This window comes from Aulonocara stuartgranti (genome assembly GCF_965226115.1).
Source record: "Aulonocara stuartgranti genome assembly, chromosome: 14".
Lineage (NCBI taxonomy): Eukaryota > Metazoa > Chordata > Actinopteri > Cichliformes > Cichlidae > Aulonocara > Aulonocara stuartgranti.
The window spans coordinates 24,788,310-24,810,511 of NC_138950.1; the positions used below are offsets into that span (position 1 = coordinate 24,788,310).

Genomic DNA, 22,202 nt, shown 5'->3' on the forward strand with positions numbered 1-22,202 from the left:
TCTTAGCTTGCGCATGCCCAGACAAGATGTATATGGCCCTTCGCCTCAGCTAAGTCGAGCCTGTACGTTGGTTGGGCTTTGATGGTAATAAACTGTCACTGTTTAATTGTGACAACAACAACAGTAATAATAATAATAATTTTATGTATAATTTCTCTTCGTTATTCAAGCTTGTTTCCCCCACTAAAAAAAAGACCAAAAAAGGTCAAATTATTTTTATTATCTAAAAAAAAAAAAAAATCGAAGTAAAAAAATCGAAATGTCATTTTTTTAAAAAGTTGTTTTCCCAACATTTCGAGTTAGTAAGGCTAAGACTTAACCTAACCGTAACACTTACCATAAGATTGAGTTCGAGTAAATCGAAACGTCGAGATAATAACCGAGATTTTTGGGAAAATTTTTATTTAAATGGCGGCGGAAACAAGCTTCTTCATGCTATACTAAACAGGTTGTGCCTCCTGCATTACCTAGGTTTAAATAACTGGTCAGAAATTGTTTAAAAGTGGCTCGTTTGATAGTAAAAGTTGCTAATCCCTGACCTAGCCAGAAATAATGTGCTTTTAAGCTTTGGTAGGCATGATAAACTCATGCAGGGGCTTCCTTAAATATGCCTGAATTTCAAACATATTATATTTACCTTACCCATCCTACATCCTGTACACCTGTTTGCAGCCTCAGCCTGTGGAAACATTTTGTCAGGTGAATTCTGGTCTGACTGAAGCTTCAGGAAAGATGTTCACAGATCACATCAATGCATCTGGAAGCTTTTTTAGCACGTGCTAATGTGGAACAACTCACACCTTCATCCATGGTAAGTAGGAAGCTTACTGGCAGGTAGGTCAGTTTATGGAACAAAGTTTGAGACGTCATATGAGAAGAACACAGGTGTAACCTTTTAAAAAGCACCTTCCTTTTCCTTGGTTTTGTGGCATGGACACTTATCTGTAAAGAAGAGAAACTCTGTTGAGTGGTCTAACATGCTTATTGGTGAACAGTATTGCTGTGTGATACTGCAAATTCTCATATCGATATGATACAGAGTATATACAGGGCCACTATTGCACTATTGCAGATACTTTTAACCTTTAACAGCAGCTTATATTGGGGAGGGCAGTGTTTCATTATTTATACGATGAATCATCATCGGTTTTTAAATTATTTCAGCATTTCATGTATTTGGAAAGTGTATTTTCTGGAGGGATGTAAATGTACCTGTCAGAGACGTCAGCTTGTATTGTTTAAATGTGTTATAGGTTATAAATAAAATAGACATCCCTGTACGACAGACAGTTACAGAGGTTGGCTGGTTCAGTTTTTCTTGATGACTTGCAGCCTTTAGTGAGTTTCAGTTTCTTTCGTCAGGATGAAAATGTATGATTCCAAAGTGCAGAACAGCAAGGTTTAAAAACCCCTTTGTTCTGGCACCCATCACTCAGTAACAAATTGTAGCTTTTTTACGTAGGTGAGCTAAATGATTCCCCAAATCAAGTATTAGTTGTTTTTTTTTCAGTAGTTTGTACTATGTGTGTGTTGTGTCTGTATTGAAGTGTGCATGTGAGCTTGGATGACTTGCCTGCAGAACAAACCTACCTACAGGTAAAAATAAATGAACCTGAACCTGAATGTATAAATTGCTATTCTATAGAGCCACACTAATGCTGTTAGTTTCATATGTTTCTACATCTGTTAGAAGCCTTTAAATCTATTTTTCTTGTTTTTGTTCGGGCACAGACATCTCTCCCGCCCTCTTTAGACTACAATATCAGCATTTAGCTCCAAGGCTGGTTCTTTAAACCTATCACTGTAGATAAGTTTCAGTTTAACAGCAACATCAAGTGGCAGTCCCTGTTTAATTGAGGTTGTCTTAACAGTGTTCTCACTCAGCGTGCCACTTCCTATCATCAAATGTTGGCACTTACACAAACAGACTATATGTAAATATTTCATAATGAAATGTGTTATCCTCAATTTAAAAACATTTTGCACTTTTGATACTCGCTATATCGCTGTCATATTAATGGATGACCTTGAGTTATTGAATTGTATTTACATACATAGCTAAAGTTAAAAAAAACAACAAAAAACCTCACTGATATATTCAAGGACCATAAAACAATTTCCACATCAGGAACCACAGCTTTGCTGCGTTTGCTGAACGTCCGCCTCTCTCACTTACTGACTGCCCTCTTCAAGGTCCACCCTTCCTGCTGTCACCCAGCAGAGCTACAGTATCTGAAAGACCAGCTTCAGTTTATACTGAGAGGCATGACTGAAGTCTCAAATTAGACACCGCTGCTTCAAGCCCTGGGTTGGGCAGTGAAAGTGACTCAGTGGATTGAATGACAAACAAATGCTCTGTTCATTATGTGATGGTTCTGTGTGTGTGTGAGAGAAAGAGAAAGAGAGAGAGAGAGAGAGAGCCTTTCCACTCATCGTTAATACTCCTCTCTCACACTCTCTCTCTCTCACGCATACTCTGATGATATTCAAATATCTGTACGGCTAAAAAGGCAGAGGGAGTCAGAGCTCAGAGTCGGAGTGGGAATGCAGGCGAGTGGGAGCGCCGTCTCGTGGTGATTATTCAGGGCACTTCCAGAGCTGGATTTATGGCACGCAGCTGTTGAGTGGCTGACAGACGCGTGAGGAGCTCAAGCGCTGCTGCTTCTCAAGCTGCTTGTACCAGCCCGAGCTCTGCTTACTGTTGCATAGGAAAGAGGACTGCTGTGCCTCCACACAGATCGGTGAGTACTCTGCCCCCGATTCGACATTTACCCATTTGGTTATTATTATCAATTTTTTGTGTCTTTTACAGCCTTCTCTTTGTATAAAGTTAAAGTGTTTTATGAAGGTAACCTTTCACCTACTGGACATGTTTTTCAGTTTTTGTCCTTCTGTACTTCTCACATTTTGCTCAGTTTACTTTTCAGTCCTCACAGAGGCAGTTTTGGATTTGAAAACAGTGTTTTTAGTCAGCTTTCAGTCAGCCAGTTCCCCTGTGTTTTAACCATACATGGCTAACAATGCTGAAATGCTAAACTAACTGTGCAAAAGAGTGACTCAGTAATATTTTCTGTGTTCTGAGAAATCCTCCGGTCTCTTTGTAATATTCATTAGATGTACCTGGGTGGTTTGTGTCTCTGTGCATTTCCTCTGGTGCTTTTTTTATATTTAGTTCACAATGCTGTGTCCTATTTATAGAAGTTAAGGCATCACAGCGAAGTGGCGACATGACGCCAGCCAGGCAGAAACCCTCAGCACTGTTGTCAGTTTCTAATCGCCCTTCGCTCCACACAAACGGTGTTACTCCGCAGTCCTTCCTCCACCTTAAAGCTTTTTGAGCTTTTCTAAGTTAGTGCAACTTGTGACGTTTTGTCAGGTCAAGCCTCGGCTCAGAGAAGAGCCTGGATTTTCAATTACAGCCGGACCCCGCAGACTGAAAGGTAGAAGTTAGCCTGTCCAACCCGGCCCTCTAACTCTGATTCAGAGGTCAGAGACAGAGCCAGGGAGTGAGCATCATATGCTTAAGGTTAATTGAGAGGATGCCCTAGGATAAATGGACCTCCCTGGAGCAGAAGATTGTATTAGAGCTCTGTGCTACTTTATAATTTTTTGTAGTCGTTTCCACTGTAGAGTATTTGTGACCATTTATATTTAGAAGCACTTAAAAGGACACTTAGGAAATAAAGACCTGACAAAAGCATTTTCTCTCAAGTCAGATTGAATTTCCGACCATAAATTGAGCATTCCTGGCCCTTCCAGCGAAGCTCTTCGGGGACTGTTTATTTGGGTTGCTATGGAAGTCTGTGGTGGTGGTAAGCACAGAAACTGGAAGCTGGAAGACGCCCTTTAAAGATCTGGCCTCAAAGCTGCTTTCTCCTCGTGCTGCTGACAGTCTCTTAATGCTTTCATTTAAAGTAATTAGACCGAACTAGATCAAATTCATTAATGTGATAATGAACAGAGCCAGAGCTCTTTCACTCTCACTGCTCATTTGCCCAAAAAGTATAAAAGAGTTGAGCCGATCTACATGTTAACACACAATAGATCCGAGGATCTGAGGCTGTTAATAGATACAGTGTGGGGATATTGGAATCAGTCAATTAAACAGTGTCTGGCTGTTCTGGCTCCCTTTTTTATTTTTTCAAGCCTTGCTGGAGATCTCCCTTCAAAGAGAGGGACTCCCAACTACCGCTAAAAGTTGCTGTGCCTCTGCTGCATTGCTGACATTCAATTTATTATGATGATTTATTCTCACAGTTGTGATTAATACATAAAAATGAAGTGATATAGGAGAAAAAAAACGAGTTTTTGACACAAGTTTTCCTTATAAAGTCTTATTTTCCTTCTTTTTGCTGGCAGTGTTTTTTTTGTTTCATTGTGAAATAAAGGCTATTCATCACAGCTAGGCTTGCAGGCCATGTGACAGGACCTGTGGTCATAGAAATACCATCAGCCTTGTGTGCTTTCTCCCTGTGTTTACTGCACACAGCAAGGAACAACCCATTTTGCTTTATTATCAGTGTCTGTGATCCACGTCCTCCTGGACCTCAGAGAGCTCAGACCGCTTGCAGAGAGCGTGTTTGCTTCCATTCATCACTCCTTGGTGTGAGGGTGGAACAATGTTTACCTTCATTATTTACAGCAGCACAACTCCTCTGCTTGTACAGTTTGTCACTGTATGCTCAGCTCATCTTCCCCTGCCTGCATCATCATCATCATCTTCGGGCCTGGGGGAGTTACAGGAGGATAATGTGCTCGGCTGAACATCTGGTAACGTCAGGAAGAATTGCTTTCGGGCTTGAAAAGTGGCTCTTTTAACATGATGGAAAATGTTTTTGCTGTGACAGTAAGATGTAACATCTGTCTTGTATGTAAATCAGCCGGGCTTCTTTCATCTGGGCCCTGTCGAGTTCAGAAAGCACAGCTGAGACAACCCAGATACATCTGTGTTCAGATAACTTTTTTTCCCATTAAGCTGAAATGTGGTGGCTCTGAAGATCTGATGAAGATTAAGAGCAGTTTGTAGCACAGAGAAATCTTCATTCTTTGTGTTACTGCTTCTTTCGCATGTTTCATTGACTCATAATAATCCTTAACTGACAGCATTTTCTTCAGGCTCACTCCTCAATGAAAGCAGCGTTCTCCACAGCCTGCCCCTGGTTATTAATGCAGATTAATCAATAGAAAGTAACACCACTCCTCTCTCTGCAGCCTTCTCAGGCTATGCGCTCTTTGGCTCCGCTGTACTCGAACCGCTGTGAAATCTCCCCCTGAGGTTCTCTCTTGTCACTGTGTCAGATGGTCCAAATGTGCTGACTGGGGGGCTCGCTCGCAGGTTCTGCAGTCCTGCAGTTCGGAAGGCTATCACGTGAACTGAATACAGAAAACGACCGTTGTGTCATAACTTATAGTACCGGCTGTGGTTTGAAATATGCTGACTTTCATCGACTTGGTTTTTGTCACTGTTAGTCTGCTGCTGTGTAGCCAGAAAACACAGCCTCAGCTCTGTAATAAATACCATTTTTCCTTTGCCTTTTTAAAAAACTGCTGGAAATTCTGTCAAGTTTTCCACCGGTGCAAAGAGCCAGCCATCCTGTAGCTCTGTGTGTGTGTGAGCTTTGGGCTCATGAATCATACTGTAGACTGTTAGACAAGGCGTTACATAGTGCTGTATGTACATTGTATGCATGTAGTGAAGCATAAAAACTGGAAAAGTATTGAAATAGACCTTGAGAACTTGGATGCTGCAGAATTTGTCACACAGAAGCAAAGCTAAAGTTTCAATTCAGTATTCAGAAAGAGACCAATTGCCATATAAAACATGTTTTTAAAATGCTTTGGTATATAACAATAGCATAATGATTTGAGGGTTTCTCTTGGGTGTCTGAATTCATTTTCTAACTCTTTTGTGTGGTAGCATTCATGGGAATAATATGCAGCCTTGTTAAAAAGAGTTTTCACAGGAGTCTATGAAGCCCTGTGAAAAACTGAGCACTCCTATTGATTCATTAGCTTGTAGAATCACCTTTAGCACCAATAACTTGAAGTAATTGTTTTCTGTATGACTTTATTAGTCCCTCACATCATTGTGTCCAGATTTCTTCTTATCAGAGTTAGCAGCAAAGACACCTGGACGAGTCACCTCATCCACAAGCTGAACTCTTCATACCTACTGGGTAAGATCAGGGATTAGGACTTCAGGTTTCCTGTATAGGAGTTGTGGGCCCTGCAGATTGACAGTCCTTTGCAACATTGCTTCAGTTCATTGAGGTTTCTTTATGCACAGCTCTCTTAAAGCCCCACCACAGCATTTCAGTCAGGTTGAAATTTGGCCTTTGATTGGATCATTGCAGCACCTTGATTCTTTTTTCTGTCATTCTGTGAATTTTTTGCTGTGCTTGGGATCATTGTCCTGTTGCATGACCCAATTTGGGCAAAGCTTTAGATGTGAGTCTGTCAGACAGACTCACATTTGAAAATACTTTGGTTTGGGCAGTTGAGATGGACTAGAGACCTTCCCAGGGTGTACCCTGCCGCTCACCTTAATGACAGCTATGATAGGCTCCAGCCCCTCCGCATATTGGAAAAGTGGAAGAAGATGGATGGAGGGATGTATGCATGCTCTGGTAAATGGGTGCCTCAATGACTGCAAGGTGCTCAGGTCCCGTGGATGCAAAACAAGCCCACATCACCAGCCTTCCAGCACCATGATTGAAAGCTGTGATGAGGTTTTTGTGCAGATTGCTGTGTTCGGTTTTCTCCAAGTCTGGTGCTGTGCATTATGGCCAAAAATCTTCACTTCGATCTCCTCTGTCCAAAGGATTATTGCAGAAGTCTTGTGGTTTTGTCAGATGAAACTTTGTAATCTTAAGCCATCCTGTTATATTCCTTTTGGAGAAAAGAGGATTTCCTTGGCAGCCCTCCCAAAACAACCCATACTTGATCAGTATCTTTTTAATTGTATCTTTATGAACTTGAACATTTATCATGCTGAGGTGTGTAGAGTCTGAACTATAGTTTTTAGATTTCTTGAAGTTTCTCTGAGAAATTGCAGTTTTTGATCTTGAGTTGAATTTGCTGGAACATCCATTCCTGGGAAGATTGGCAGCTGCCTTGAATGTTTTCCAGTTGTGAAGATTTTCTCTCACTGTAGAATGATGGACTATATATTGTTCAGACATGGCCTTTATAACCCTTTCCAGATTGATGTGCAGCAGCAGTTCCTCTTTTAAACTAAGAATAAGAGATCCCAATTCAAAGAGAAAACCAAATAAAGCTCTATTTTCTGTTGCCCACATTGTAGAGGGTGTAATTTCTATTGAGTGCTCCTGTTGATTTTTCTTAATGTATAGGCTGTGATCAGCTGACCTGCTGCTCTTTGTGTATGTTCACAAATGAATTCAACAAGATGTCAGCAGGTGGTCATGAGTTGTCCTTTGTGTCAATCCTCTACACTGATAGTCTACTGTTTATGCTGTCTTTTTTCCAAACAGGATAAAGTTGATATGAAGGTTTAATTCTGTGAATGAATCTAAGCACCATCACCTTAGCTTTTAATTATATATAACTGAACTCTGACCATGAGCACCACAGCCACTGTGCACCAGCCACACACACTTTAAATCCTTCCCAGTACAGCAAACTAACCAGTTTATCCTGCAGTAACCTGCAGAGTATTTTCATGCAGCCTTTAAATAACACAGTTAGTCAACCTCAGTTTGTTTTGCAGTTCATTTCACAATATGGAAAACAACAGCAACAGAAAACCGGACTGAAAACCTGATTTAAAAACATGAAGACTTGCATGTAAGCTTTACATTTACAGTTTATCACATACCAGTGAGCAGTCCTTACCTTTAAATCTAACCTCTCTTCTTCCTTTCCTGTTCTGTCTTTCTTATCTTTCTCCATCTCTGAGTGGAGTTAGCTCCTTCTTTTCTCTACCTGTGAAATACTGCAGTTGGACCTTTAGCTAGCAACACACTCTGCTACAAAATGCACGCAAGCAATTTGTGTGTTTGCTGATTTTTGTTGAGCTGATAGAAAAATTGCATTTGTAATTACTTAGTTAGTTACCAATACAACTCCAAGTCCTCTGCACACTGCAGTACCAGAAAATGTTGTCAAGGTGTGCTTTGTGGTAGGTGGAGTGCAGCTTTATTAGCTAGCACCAGCAAGCTTAACAAAAAACATAAGGTGAGGACACAACATGGGCTTTAATACACACACGAGGTAATTAGGAAGATGTAACACAGCTGGGGAAAACAAGGCACAGATCAGGGGTCCCCAACTCCAGGCCTCGAGGGCCGGCGTCCTGCAGTTTTTAGATGTGTCCTTCATCCAACACAGCTGATTTAAATGGCTAAATTACCGCCTCAACATGTCTTGAAGTTCTCCAGAGGCCTGGTAATGAACTAATCATTTGATTCAGGTGTGTAGTCCCAGGGTGAGATCTAAAACCTGCAGGACACCGGCCCTCGAGGCCTGGAGTTGGGGACCCCTGATCTAGATGGTGAGAAAAAGGTCCTTCTCTAATAGGAAAGCAAAAAAGGAAAAATACATATTAAAGACAAACATCTTATATTTTAAGAGTGCAAAAGAAAATAAATGTTTGGTCATTTCCTTGAAATAATAGAAAGTGTGTGCAGCAAATACATATAGATGTGTTATACATCAGCCTAACGACGAGTAGAGTCTGAACCCCGCCTCTCACTCTGTGTGAGCTGGGATAGGCTTCGGCTCCCGACCTGTCCCCCTGGACCTCCAGTTGGATTACTGGTTGACAAAATGGATGGATGGATGTTATTAATTACTATACGTGTCTTTTAGACCCCATTCCTACAAAACTGCTCAAAGAAGTCCTGCCATTAATTAATTCTTCGATCTTAAATATGATCAACCTATCTCTAATAATCGGCTATGTACCACAGGCCTTCAAGCTGGCTGTAGTTAAACCTTTACTCAAAAAGCCATCTCTAGACCCAGCAGTCTTAGCTAATTATAGGCCAATCTCCAACCTTCCTTTCATATCAAAAATCCTTGAAAGAGTAGTTGTCAAACAGCTAACAGATCATCTGCAGAGGAATGGTTTATTTGAAGAGTTTCAGTCAGGTTTCAGAGCTCAGCACAGCACAGAAACAGCTTTAGTGAAGGTTACAAATGATCTTCTTATGGCCTCTGACAGTGGACTCATCTCTGTGCTTGTCCTGCTAGACCTCAGTGCAGCGTTCGATACTGTTGATCATAATATCCTATTAGAGCGATTAGAACATGCTGTAGGTATTACAAGTACTGCGCTGCAGTGGTTTGTATCATATCTATCTAATAGACTCCAATTCGTGCATGTAAATGGAGAGTCCTCTTCACACACTGAGGTTAATTATGGAGTTCCACAGGGTTCAGTGCTAGGACCAATTCTGTTTACATTATACATGCTTCCCTTAGGCAGTATCATTAGAAGACATAGCATACATTTTCACTGCTATGCAGATGACACCCAGCTCTATCTGTCCATGAAGCCAGATAACACACACCAATTAGTTAAACTGCAGGAATGTCTTAAAGACATAAAGACCTGGATGGCCGCTAACTTTCTGCTTCTTAATTCAGATAAAACTGAGGTTATTGTACTCGGCCCTGAAAATCTTAGAAATATGGTATCTAATCAGATTCTTACTCTGGATGGCATTACCTTGGCCTCCAGTAACGCGGTGAGGAACCTTGGAGTCATTTTTGACCAGGACATGTCCTTCAACGCACATATTAAACAAATATGTAAGACTGCTTTCTTCCATTTGCGCAACATCTCTAATATTAGAAATATCCTGTCTCAGAGTGACGCTGAAAAACTAGTTCATGCATTTATTACTTCCAGGCTGGACTACTGTAATTCATTATTATCAGGAAGTCCTAAAAACTCCCTGAAAAGCTTTCAGCTAATCCAAAATGCTGCAGCAAGAGTCCTGACAGGGACTAGAAAGAGAGAGCATATTTCTCCTGTTTTGGCTTCCCTTCATTGGCTTCCTGTTAAATCCAGAATTGAATTCAAAATCCTGCTCCTCACATACAAGGTCTTAAATAATCAGGCCCCATCTTATCTTAATGACCTTGTAGTACCATATCACCCTATTAGAGCGCTCCGCTCTCGCTCTGCAGGCCTACTTGTTGTTCCTAGAGTATTTAAAAGTAGAATGGGAGGGAGAGCCTTCAGTTTTCAGGCCCCTCTTCTGTGGAACCAGCTTCCAGTTTGGATTCGGGAGACAGACACTATCTCTACTTTTAAGATTAGGCTTAAAACTTTCCTTTTTTCTAAAGCATATAGTTAGGGCTGGACCAGGTGACCCTGAATCCTCCCTTTGTTATGCTGCAATAGATGTAGGCTGCCGGGGGATTCCCATGATGCATTGAGTTTTTCCTTTCCAGTCACCTTTCTCACTCACTATGTATTAATAGACCTCTCTGCTTTGAATCATATCTGTTATTAACCTCTGTCTCTCTTCCACAGCATGTCTTTATCCTGTCTTCCTTCTCTCACCCCAACCGGTCGCAGCAGATGGCCGCCCCTCCCTGAGCCTGGTTCTGCCGGAGGTTTCTTCCTGTTAAAAGGGAGTTTTTCCTTCCCACTGTCGCCAAAGTGCTTGCTCATAGGGGGTCATATGATTGTTGGGTTTTTCTCTGTATCTATGAAGCGCCTTGAGGCGACTTTTGTTGTGATTTGGCGCTATATAAATAAAATTGAATTGAATTGAATTGAATTATAGCTGCAGACTTGAAACTGCTTTAAATTAACAGCAAAAACCAATTACCGGTAGTTGCACACCGAGACGCTTCTTAGTCACTTGATTTGCTTAGAGACTTTTGTAAAGTGATTCTGATGAAGGCTCCTGACAGCACCATTTCACTTGTAAATGCATGAAGTGATGAAGAAAGCAAAAGGCTCTGAGTGTACGAAACTTAATATAGTGTTTTTATTTTTTCTTCTTCTTTTTGGGGGGAGGGGAGCTGTTTTGTGCTGCTTTTCTTGGTGCTCCTGTTGTCAGAATGCTTTGAGCAATGTTCGCTCACTTCTGCAATCAATATTTTTATATTAACTTTATTTTAATTAAGAGCAAAACAGAGACACAGAGAATTTTAATGAATTTTCACACTTCCCCTTAGTCAAAGATTTAAAGCAAGTTTTGGGATTTGAGCAAACTTTACTACTTTAAGCAAATATTACCTATATCATACCTATAGCATCGTTTGTGATCCACAAAGGAGGATTTTTATTCCAAGAAAGCCCTCAAACTTACTCTTTACCAACTACCCAGCTCCAAAGGCAAGATAGACACAGAGTGATAACAACATATTTAGCAGGTAATGACTGTGATAAGTGCTTTGGGTGCTGGTGAAGACCAAATACAGAACTTTACAGGACACTGTTTGCTTTCTTAAGAGGTTCACTAGATATTATCAACATTATGTTCACAGGTTGTTTTAATAATTCTCTCTGCTCTGCCAAATTTATTTCAAATTGATCTTCGATATCTTTACTAATATCTTTGATTTTACTCCATTGCCTGTGTCCCTGTCTTCATCTGTGGCGGCCAGGCGACAGATGGTGCGGGAACAGTATGTCACCACCACCGAGGGCAGCAGCACGCCCAGGTCGGTGCCCGACGAACTCTACAAGATTGGCATCTATGGCTGGAGGAAGCGCTGTCTCTACCTCTTTGTGCTGCTGCTCATTGTCATCCTGGTGGTCAACTTTGCCCTCACCATCTGGATCCTCAGGGTGATGTGGTTCAACACGGTATGCACAGCTCACATTTGGACACCATGTTTTCAGTTGGGATTGTTTTTCCTTTCTCCTTTCAAATGGTATGTTTAAATATTTAGTATGTAGCTTTTGTTGATCAGCCCATCATTTGACTATTACCTGCTTATTATTGCAATGTCAGGCAGCAATAGCGTTATCCATCATTAAGTCCTACTTGGCTGTCTAAACAGGAGAGTAAATGTGTTTGTTATTTCATGGAGACTTGTCAGCTTTCTGTCTCAACTCCAGATGGCAACTGTGGATTTATGAACAAAGCTGCAAGCCAACACACACTCTTGCATGCACATGTACACACTATGGTGGATACCTTAGACAAATACCTAAGTGATAGAGGGAACGCTGTTAGCTGGAAAGCCAAAGCACTTTCCTCACCTTCTTGGCATGCCTTTGTCTAAATATGTAACCTCTTGATTTTATTTTGATCACAGGAAGGGATGGGACTACTACAAGTACATGGAGATGGGGTTAAGCTGGAGGATGGCGAGTCTGAGTTCCTCTTTCCTCTCTATGCTCAGGAGATCCACAGCAGAGAAGTAAGTCAATCAGAAATGCAAACTTTTTTTCCTGCTCTTCTTTGCCACATTCTTCTGAGATACGCCTCCTCTCTCCCCCTCTACCCTCTCCTTCTCTCCCTTTCTCGTCTTCTACCCCATTCATTTTCAAACCTCTGTTTGCTCAGTTAAGTAGCCTGACAGCCTGGCCATTATTTCTCACTGTTTACTAAACTTAAATTTGAGTGTGTGTTGGATCTTTGGAGACTGCACGTCATCTTATCATCTAAATCTAATTCCTTGCAGACACTCAGGCAGTTTTTATCCAGCTGTAGTGAGAGAGCTGCATATTTCTGACAGTACTTTTTTTAGGAGATGTGTCAGAACAAACTGGATTTGGCAGTAGCACACAGTGCACGTGGTGGTGTGCTGAGCTCTCCATTAACCTCGGGGATATTTGTGGTGGAAAGTAGTTTATGGCCCGCCTGCTAGCAGCAGATGGGAACACTTTGCTGCAGTTGTTTACATGTTATGGCTTTTCTTGCTCATAGCAGCAATATTTTTTTTTCTTGCTTCATGGGCCTCATTAAAAAGGCAATGAATTCCTCATTTATGGATGGACACATTTTCTAATGTGTTCTATGGGTTTCTAAAATGATTCAGTGCTTAGAGAGACATCCTGCTGCCCTCTACATGAAAACTTGCTTTCCTAGACCATTTTTAGAAGCATGTCTTCCCCTCAGCTACAAAGGAGCAGAAGAGATTTATTGCTAAGCTTCTTCATTTAAACATTTTATGACAGTATGTGTGTGTGTTTGCCAGTTCTCTTATACAGACCTAATTACTTGCTGTCACATCCTGTACAAATATTTAGGTAAAATAATAAATAGCCTGATAATAATGCATTCTTTGTCAGCCTTAATAAACAGTAGTCCATGGCACTTTTTTCTGGTCAGTAATGCTTCAGCCTGGCTGGTGAATATCCTCCCCCATCAGGATGCTCAGTGCCTCCTAATGGCTGCCTGATCATAATAATAATTGTCAATAATATATCAGTAAAGTGTTTGTAGTTTGTAGAATAATCCAAGTCGACAGCCGTAAATGCTAATGTGTTAGCAGATAAATGATTGCAAGGAAACATCTCGATCAACTAAAAAACAAAATAAATGGCAGTATTAATATTTGTTATGATCTCAATACGTAGCTAAGATACAATAAAAAGCTGTTAATCAGAAAATGACACCAAGTTTCTTGAGTTTACCGCCATGCTAGCTACTTTATGGTGCTTTGGGCTAAATGCTGTTGTTAGCATGCTAGCTTGCTCACAGGAATAGAATCATGTGCAGAAGCTTATGGGAATGTGTTATGAAAAGCTCCAACGCTGGTGGGGCAGCCATGTAACACAGTTTCTGTTGGTGACCACCTCCTCTGACCACATGTGGAGTCCCACAGGGTTCTATACTAGGACCTATCCTTTTTCAGTATGTCCTGCCTTTTGGCCACATTGTACAGAAACATGTTATCATACTGCTCTTTCAGCAACATTCAGTGTTATCTCCCAGTTAAGACCATCCATCCATCCATCTTCATCCGCTTTATCCGGGGCCGGGTCGCGGGGGCAGCAGCCTAAGCAGAGAGGCCCAGACCTCCCTCTCCCCAGCCACCTCCTCCAGCTTATCCGGGGGAACACCAAGGCGTTCCCAGGCCAGCCGAGAGATATAATCTCTCCAGCGTGTCCTGGGTCTGCCCCGGGGTCTCCTCCCGTTGGGACATGCCCGGAACACCAACCCCAGGAGGCGCCCAGGAGGCATCCTTGTCAGATGCCCGAACCACCTCAGCTGGCTCCTTTCAATGTGGAGGAGCAGCGGCTCTACTCTGAGCCCCTCCCGGATGGCCGCACTTCTCACCCTATCTCTAAGGCAGTTAAGACCATCTAACCAAAATGAATATCTGAAAATCTTCTAAAATGAACAATTTAAATCATATAAAAGTCTAATACATTTAAACATTTAAAAAATCCTGTTATCCAGTTCTTTGTCCTTCCAAAATTAAATAGGCTGTCAGAAATCTGTGTTTGCTATTGATGCAAACCTAATTTTTGAGAAATATATCAGCAAGCTAATCCAGCCCTCCTGTCTGCATTTGAGGAGTGCTAGAATACAACTGATATTGAGTTTTAGCCACATACTCTCTATTATTCTTACTGTTATTAACTTTTCCACGGAGGTTATGTTTTTGACAGTGTTTCTGTGCCTGCATGTCATTCTTTCTGTCTGTAAACACTATAGCTCAAAGTTTTGAATGAATTCTGATAAAAACTGTGTAGGGGTGTAGCGTGGGGTCATGCCAACAATCCATTCAAATTTTGCTTACATCCCCTGAGGTCATGAAGGTGAACTTTATGATTTATTGGTAGAAAATTGACAAAAAGCCTAGCCATATCTTAGAAACTGATTCTCACAAGTGTTGTGTGTATTGCCAACACATAGAAAATAATCTAATATAATATGATTGCAATATACAGATTTCAAATGTCAGATTTGACCTCCGACCTCTCCTTGATTGTTAATAGATTGATCTGAAGGTCAAAGCAATAATAATGCTGTTTAGGGCTATTTAAAACTGAGTTTGTCATCCTTTGTATTGAGAACATATAGGCATATAAGGAATGATATATGAGGATTCTAAATATCACGTTACTTTGGACCTCTGACAGATAAACCTCATAGCATGCCCTCATGATCCTCATACTGTTTATTTTACAGCATAGTGAAATAAAGTCACCACCACAAAGTAAAAATGCTTTATTGACTGAAGTGAAATACAAAGTGCAGAAAAGCCAAAACGTAATGTCCCCACGTTAGGACAGAGGGTGTCAGGAGTGAGTGCCCTTCATGACCTGGCTCCAGAAGAGATGCTGGAATAGACCAGTGAGCAGCCTGATATCCTGAGGCAGGAACCTGCCAACTGTTCCCACCTCATGCTTAAAAACTGAAGGCGACTGAGCATTTGCTGTTTGGGCTCCTCTGCTGTGGAAAAACCTGCCTGAGCAAGTCTGACTTTTATTTCGCAAGTGTTAAGCTTTACTCATTTTATTTATTTTTTTAAATAAAATGTTCTTATAATGTTTACTTTTTTAATTTGTATTGTATTTCACTCTCGACAATGCACTAGCTTATCTCTAGAGTGTAATACTTTGGTTTTAAATCATCTGATAACTTTGACTTTTTTGTATTTTTTTGTGTGTATTATGTTTTTGTAAAGCAGTTTTGTAATGCTGATTTTAATGGGCACTATTCAAATAAACGTCCTGTTTTTTTATGGATGCCAGTTTTGCAGAGCTGTCTTGATAGCCTAATAAACCTCACATTATCAACTTCATGGTAGCGTTAGAGTCAGGCAATGAAAGTCAGTAGGAGTTATCCTCAGGGAATCATGAATGCTTTTACAATCCATTAGTTAGTGTGGACTAAAGGGTCTGACCAGTGAACGAGTGCTACCTGTAGAGCCAGCGTGCCTAAAAACCTCACATAAAACCTCTTTGTCCAAGTTCATACATGCAAATATTCTAATTTTTATCATTTTACTGTTGCAGATTGATGTTATTTCCACAGGCTGTTAATAAGACAATATTTCTTCATCTCCACAGGACTCTTCACTTCTATTACACTCATCGGAAAATGTTTCCCTCAACGCCCGCAATGAAAATGGTGACGTTATAGAGAGGATATCTGTGGGTGAGAGGACACACAGAAACATGCGGCACATACACATCACATCCTGCTAATGAGTGACACTGAGAGTGACAGTAAAGACACTGGTGCACTGCAGGGATTTCTCATCCAGCATTAGCAGAGACAAGAGGCCATATTTCAATTCATAATCTCTTAGATTTCCATTTAAAATCCATTAAATTCAGCATTCCTTTTCTCCATCCATTGCTTCTGGATCATTCTGTATTACACGCGAGGGCCTGAGGCCGGTGGAGGATCATATTTGTGCGTCTCTTTATGGCTCACCGACTGCCACGTTGGGGGATTTTGTCATAATTAAAAGGCCAGCAAATTGTTGTGTTCCACAGTGCCGTTATGTGTCCTTGATCATTAAGCCATAAAATGCATAGCCTGCATACTCTTGGGCCTCTGTGAATAAAACTAAAATGCTTGTTAGGGAATACTGCGTGTCTGTTCACAGTTGTGAGCCCTGACAGAGGTTAAATATCTCACTGAGTGATCTACATGTTTTAGAGCAGCTTCTCTCAGGGCTGATGGAGTGAAGGGCAAAAGGAAGTAACCTCAGATGAGTTTCGTGTCAGACCAAAGCAGTAATATGGTTACGCATTTTTAATCACTGCGTTTCTCATCAGCAGGTGGCCGCTGACTTTCCCCTTTCCACCTCTACGCTGATCTAAATTGGGAATGTGTCTCTGAGCACATCGAACTGAATCACAGGAAGAGAATGATGATAGATTTTCATGGTTGCACGTTACTCATGTCTTATTGCCAAACCCCTTCAGGTGTTGTTGTTGTTGTTGTTCCAGGTCCAAAAGAGGCTCAGGGACACACTCGAAATCTGCTCATTAACTCGCACAATGACAACATGCTGTTCACTGCAGATGGTGACAAGGCTGAGATTGGGCCAGACAAACTACGAGTCACAGGTACACCAATGGCCGCGACGTGCTGTGTTTCCTTGGACGTAGCACACACCTGTTGGTGGAAGGGTTTTGGGGAAAAAAATGAAAAAATAATAACACTGACAACAGATGTAGACTCAACAGGACCAATTTGGTTTGATGGCAAATATCAGCTCAACAATCCAGCACCCAAGGGCAGAGACAGCCCAGTCATTTTCACAGTCATTCGTGTCATAGAGTGCGTGGTTATCTTTGAAGTGCACAGAGAGAACAGAAAAATGAGATGCCAGAGCACAATACTGTACAGTTTATCATATTACTGAACAAAGGGTTGATGGGATATTTCTGCGCTTTTATTCTGAATCTTAGTCTCCGGTGGGTTGCGTTAATGGTTACGTGTGCCGCTGGCCACACGCTGTGCTGACTGATTAATGTTGAACAGAGTGTCAGCCGATAACTTCGTATCACCCGGGGTCAGTTTGATCCGCAGAGAGCAGCAGGCAGCGGGAGCTGTTGTTCCAGGAATCCTCTAAACAAAGCTTCTGTACTCTCTGTGTTTGTGGAGTGTTTACATCCTTCACAGTTGGCTCCAAGTGTTACAGCATTTGGATCCAGTTTTACTTCTCTGCTCCAGCATTGCCTGAATTTTTCTGAAGTCGAAGTAGGCAGACAGCCCGCCTCTATTTAAAAAAAAACAAACAATGTTTACACAACGACGCAATCCACAATATATACTGCACTGCAGTGCTTTGAGATAAATATTAGAGGATTACAGTCAGCAGCCCCTCATCCTCTGAGCACAGGTGGCGTCTACAAAACTTTAGTTACACTCACCTGGCACTTTATTAGGTACACCTTCAGAGCTAGCTTAATTCTTCAAAGGACACCTCAGAGATTTTGGTCGACAGTGACATGACGGCATCACACTGTTGCTGCAGATTTGTCAGCTGCACATCCGTCATCGGAATCTCCCGTTCAACCGCAGACCCAAAGGTCCTCTATTGGACTGAGATCTGATGACCGTGGAGGTCATGTGAGTTCTTTGAACTCACTGTCATTTTCAAGAAACCAGTTTGAGTTTTGTGACATGGTGCGCTTTCCTACTGGAAGCAGCCAAGGATGGGTACACTGCGGTTATAAAGGGATGGACGTGATCAGCTGCAATATTCAGGTAGGCTGTGGTGTTTAAATAATGCTCAGTTGCTCTAAGGAGTCCAAAGTGTGCCAAGAAAATATTGCTCACCACCAGCAGGCTGAACCAAGGCAGGCTGGAACTATGCTTTCACAGCATGTCTTTTGTCCCATCTTCCTTCTCTCACCTCCAACTAGTCGCAAGAGATGGCTGCCCCTCCCTGAGCCTGGCTCTGCTGGAGGTTCCTTCCTGTTAAAAGGGAGTTTTTTCTTCCCACTGTTACCAAAGCACTCACTCATGAGGGGTCATATGATTTTGGGTTTTTTTGTCTGTTTTCTCTGTATTATTGTAAGGTCTTTACCTAAAAATAGAAAGCACCTTGAGGCAACTGTTCTGGTGATTCGGGACTATAAAAATAAAATTGAATTGAAGTAAATTCAATTTAATTGAAATTCTCACCCCATAATCTGAATATTGGAGCAGAATTTGAGACTCATCAGACCTTCTGTTGTCCCATTTTGGTGTGAATTTAGACCCCATTTTCCTGTTCTTAGCTGACAGGAGTCAGGAAAGGTAGTTTCCTACATACCTTGGTTGTAATGAGTAATGAGTTACTGTTGCCTTCCTATCACCTCGGAGCAGTCAGACCATTCTCCTCTGACCTCTGGCATCAAAAAGGCATTTTCAGCTAGAAATCTGCTGCTCACCGGATATTTATCAGACCTTTGTCTGTAAACACTAGTGATGCTTGTGTGGGAAAATCCCAGTAGATCAGCAGTTTGTGAAATTCCCAGAGCAACCCGTCTGACAGCTACAGTCAGTCTACATTCAAAATAATTCAAATCACCTTTCTTCCCCATTCTGGTGCTCAGTTTGAACTTCAGCAGGTCATCTCGAGCATTCCTACATGTCTAAATATGCTGAGTTGCTGCCATGTGATTGGCTGATTAGATGTTTGCATTAACAAGCAGTTGAACAGGGTGAGTGCAGTGTTAAAATACTTCAGTCTGGGACAAAGGGGTGAACTGGCCAACATACCATGAATGCCACTGTCAGCAAAGCTACTCATGTTGTTTTATTAAAAATGTTTGGTGTGTGTTGTGACCATATCAGGCTCCTGGACTCTGTTAAATGCTGTAACAGATCTTGATGTTTGTGTATCTTTGTTTGCAGGTCCTGAAGGAGCGCTGTTCCAGCATTCAGTGGAGGTGCCTCAGCTGAGATCAGAAATGTTGAAAGAGCTGAGGTGAGCGTTTCAGACTTTGTGTATTATTGGATTTTTCAAAACAATCTGCTAAAGAAATACAAAACTATAAGAAATCAAAGTTTAGGTTCAGTCTCACAGGTGTTGCTCAGGTGAAATAAACAAGCAAACGGATAAAATGGTGGTGTTTTTAAAGTCGAGATGTTTCTTTAGGTTGGAGTCCCCGACTCGCTCGCTCAGTATGGATGCACCGAAAGGAGTTTTTATGAAAGCTCTGGCTGGCAACATTGAAGCTGCTTCCAACATGGATGTCATTCTGCAGTCAAAAGAAGGGCTGGTACGAAATCCACTTTTCACTTCCTGCTGATTGCTACAAAGCCGTCTTCAGGCATGCTTTTTCCTTTAGCTCACAGAGGGAATATAGAGAGCATGTTTTTCCAGCAAACATGCTGCGCTACGCTTTTACGCTCTCTCGGGTCACACCTGGGAGCTCGAGTTCAGTTTAAAAGGCGCTCTGCTGTTCCCATTTACTGAACATTTTTGTGTAGAAACACCTTACAGACAGCCAGCACTTAAAAAGCCTCTTTATCTTTCTTATCAAAAGGATATAGTGTAACATATTAAAGAAAATCTTTTTCTAAAGCAGTGAGAATCTCGTCTAACCCTAACCCTTTCTTTTGAACTTTGAAAACATCTGTTTGTGCTCTGTAGGTTTGTTGTGGGTAGTGGTTTGCTGTTTAGAGTGAGTTTTGGTAATTGGTGGCTGAATCGGATCTGACTAATAGCTGTGGTTCAGCGAGCTGACTGAAGCACGTTAGAGCCATTTGTATCACGAGCACTTATTTGACCTTTTTTGAATTAATTCTCAGTAGATCAGCACATTTATATGACAGAGTAGTTGTGTGCTGCATCACTTCTTCATCTTTCTTTTCTTGCTGTGAGGATGATAACTGCATGTTAATCTGCACTTAACTTTAACGCTCACGTTCTCTCATTTTAAGCTGATTTACTGCCAGACCTTTTTTCTTTTTTTTAAAAATTATCATCATGTCGTCATGCACTGGTTAGGTATTAAATAGATCATTCTTTAGCTCGCTGCACACTGTGTCTTATTGTGCGTGCATGACGTAAAAGGACTGAAACAGAGTGATATTTCCTTGCTCTTTCGCTGGATCTTTGTTGTTCTCCTTTAATCGTCCTTGCTCTCCGTGCTGTCTGCTGTACAGCTGGTGCTGGATGCTGAGACGGTGCGCATGCCGCGCCTGCCCAAGAGCGAGGATGGGGTTTCTGGAAATGCTCAGATTCTCTACGAGGTCTGCGTCTGTCCCAGCGGAAAGCTCTTCCTGTCCAAGGCTGGAAGAACTTCCACTTGCAGCGATAATCAGGACTGCTAGATAGAGTCTGACAAGGTCATCGATTTTTCATCTCTCAGAAGAGGCACCTTCTGGGAGGCAACAAGCACAACAGTTTTTTTTTATCTTTATACCACAGTGGGTCTACCAGGATCCCAGTGGCACATCGAGGCCTGTGAAAATACAAATGCCTGCTGGCATAAATGAAATGAGTTCTTTAAGTTGCATTTATGAACTTCTGACCATTCAACCGAAACAAATTGGCTCTCACAACTAAATTTGTCTGCATCAGAGCTTTATGGATCATTTTTTTTTACACACACAGTGTCATGGCTGGGCAACGAGGAGCTGGTAACAGCTTACATCCTATGCAATATTATCTTGTGGTGCAATAAATGAAAGTGAAGCATATCAAGGGCTTGAAAATTTGAAAAATAAATCCCTGAAACAACGCCAGAGTGTTATTGAAAATATTTGTTTTGCTTTATACAATCTCCTCTTGATCCAAGCCCTTGGTATGCTGTGTTTTGGTGTTGGTGCATGTATTTATTTAAATGGAGACAAACACAAATGCTGTATATTTTGTTTTATTTTTTGTCTTTTTTCTTTTTTTAAACTCAAATTCAGATAATGAGGTTTTGATATTAATGAGGTTTCACATGTGTATCTACAAAGGGCACTTGGAGAGCATACTCTCTGATAAGACCAACGCCAGTGCACTATTTTGCAATTTTAAAGTAAGTGGCTTGGATCCGCACAAAAAGGTCATGGGCTCTTCCTTTGCCAGTGCTCCAGCTCTCCACCAAAATTGATGAAATCTGTTTTATGTGTAGTCCTGATGTCAGACACACAGAGAGCAGCGATCACATGCCACATGTTTGGCATGTTGTAAGCATGTAATTACGCAGCAATTTCCTGCTGGTAAGCTGAGCTGGTCTGTTTGTTCAGTAATCTCACTTACGGCCAAAGGACTAATATATCATCACTGCTGACCTCAGAAAAAAGAACGCAAAAACAAAATATGTGGAAAATAAGAACTTGGATCTCATACTTTCAGTATAACCATTGCCTTTATGATTAAATTTGCCTTTGGTTAAATGGGTCGAAAATATCCGTATGTTGTAGTGATAGTCGCACCGAGTTTGGCACCAGTTCGTCTGTACATCACTGTTTTAGAACATTTCACACCATTGTGTTTTTGTCATCAGTCTTTTTTAAGTAGTTCATTATTAGTCCTGAGATATTTTAATAGTGTGCAATGTGTATGTTTTATTTTTGAATAAACTTTGTGCTATTCTTCTACCTGCCTGTCAGCAGCTGTAATCTTCACATGCTTGCTTTTCTAAAAAATGTTCTCATGTTTTATAATTCAGTCTATCTAAGAAAGAAAGGAAAAAAACAGAAAATGAAAGCATTGACAGACTGATGTGCACGTAAGCTGCATGCTGGTGGACTCAGTTTAATGTAACTGGCCTAATTAATGGCTCTGTGATGCACTCTAGTGGTAAAACTCTGCAGTAACACCACAGTGACTGACACCAGCAGCCCAAGAGAAGCAACTTTGTGCTT

At 41.3% G+C, this 22,202-nt stretch overlaps 1 protein-coding gene across 5 annotated transcripts; it reads left to right on the plus strand.

The window, feature by feature from the left end:
* On the plus strand, window positions 1-21,935 carry sgcg (sarcoglycan, gamma). 5 transcript variants are annotated; one of them, XM_082503717.1, is made up of 10 exons: window positions 1-84; window positions 673-811; window positions 2,511-2,741; window positions 11,590-11,791; window positions 12,247-12,351; window positions 15,959-16,046; window positions 16,850-16,969; window positions 19,251-19,323; window positions 19,495-19,618; window positions 20,508-21,935. In XM_082503717.1, the coding sequence occupies exons 4-10, from the start codon at window positions 11,597-11,599 to the stop codon at window positions 20,673-20,675; spliced, it is 873 nt and encodes a 290-aa protein (XP_082359843.1). In that variant the 5' UTR covers window positions 1-84; window positions 673-811; window positions 2,511-2,741; window positions 11,590-11,596; the 3' UTR covers window positions 20,676-21,935. The 5 variants fall into 5 exon arrangements, with proteins under 5 accessions (XP_082359843.1, XP_082359841.1, XP_082359842.1 ...); XM_082503715.1 differs by lacking the exon at window positions 2,511-2,741; XM_082503716.1 differs by lacking the exons at window positions 1-84; window positions 2,511-2,741 and adding an exon at window positions 400-448.
* The last annotated feature ends 267 nt before the right edge of the window (window positions 21,936-22,202 follow it).

Excerpts from the sequence above, each read along its gene's own strand:
- sgcg (XM_082503715.1), top strand. The coding sequence starts at position 783 with ATGTGGAACAACTCACACCTTCATCCATG. Across the intron at positions 12,352-15,958 it reads AGGAGATCCACAGCAGAGAA|GACTCTTCACTTCTATTACA; the intron begins GTAAGTCAATCA and ends TCATCTCCACAG. Across the intron at positions 16,047-16,849 it reads TATAGAGAGGATATCTGTGG|GTCCAAAAGAGGCTCAGGGA; the intron begins GTGAGAGGACAC and ends TTGTTGTTCCAG.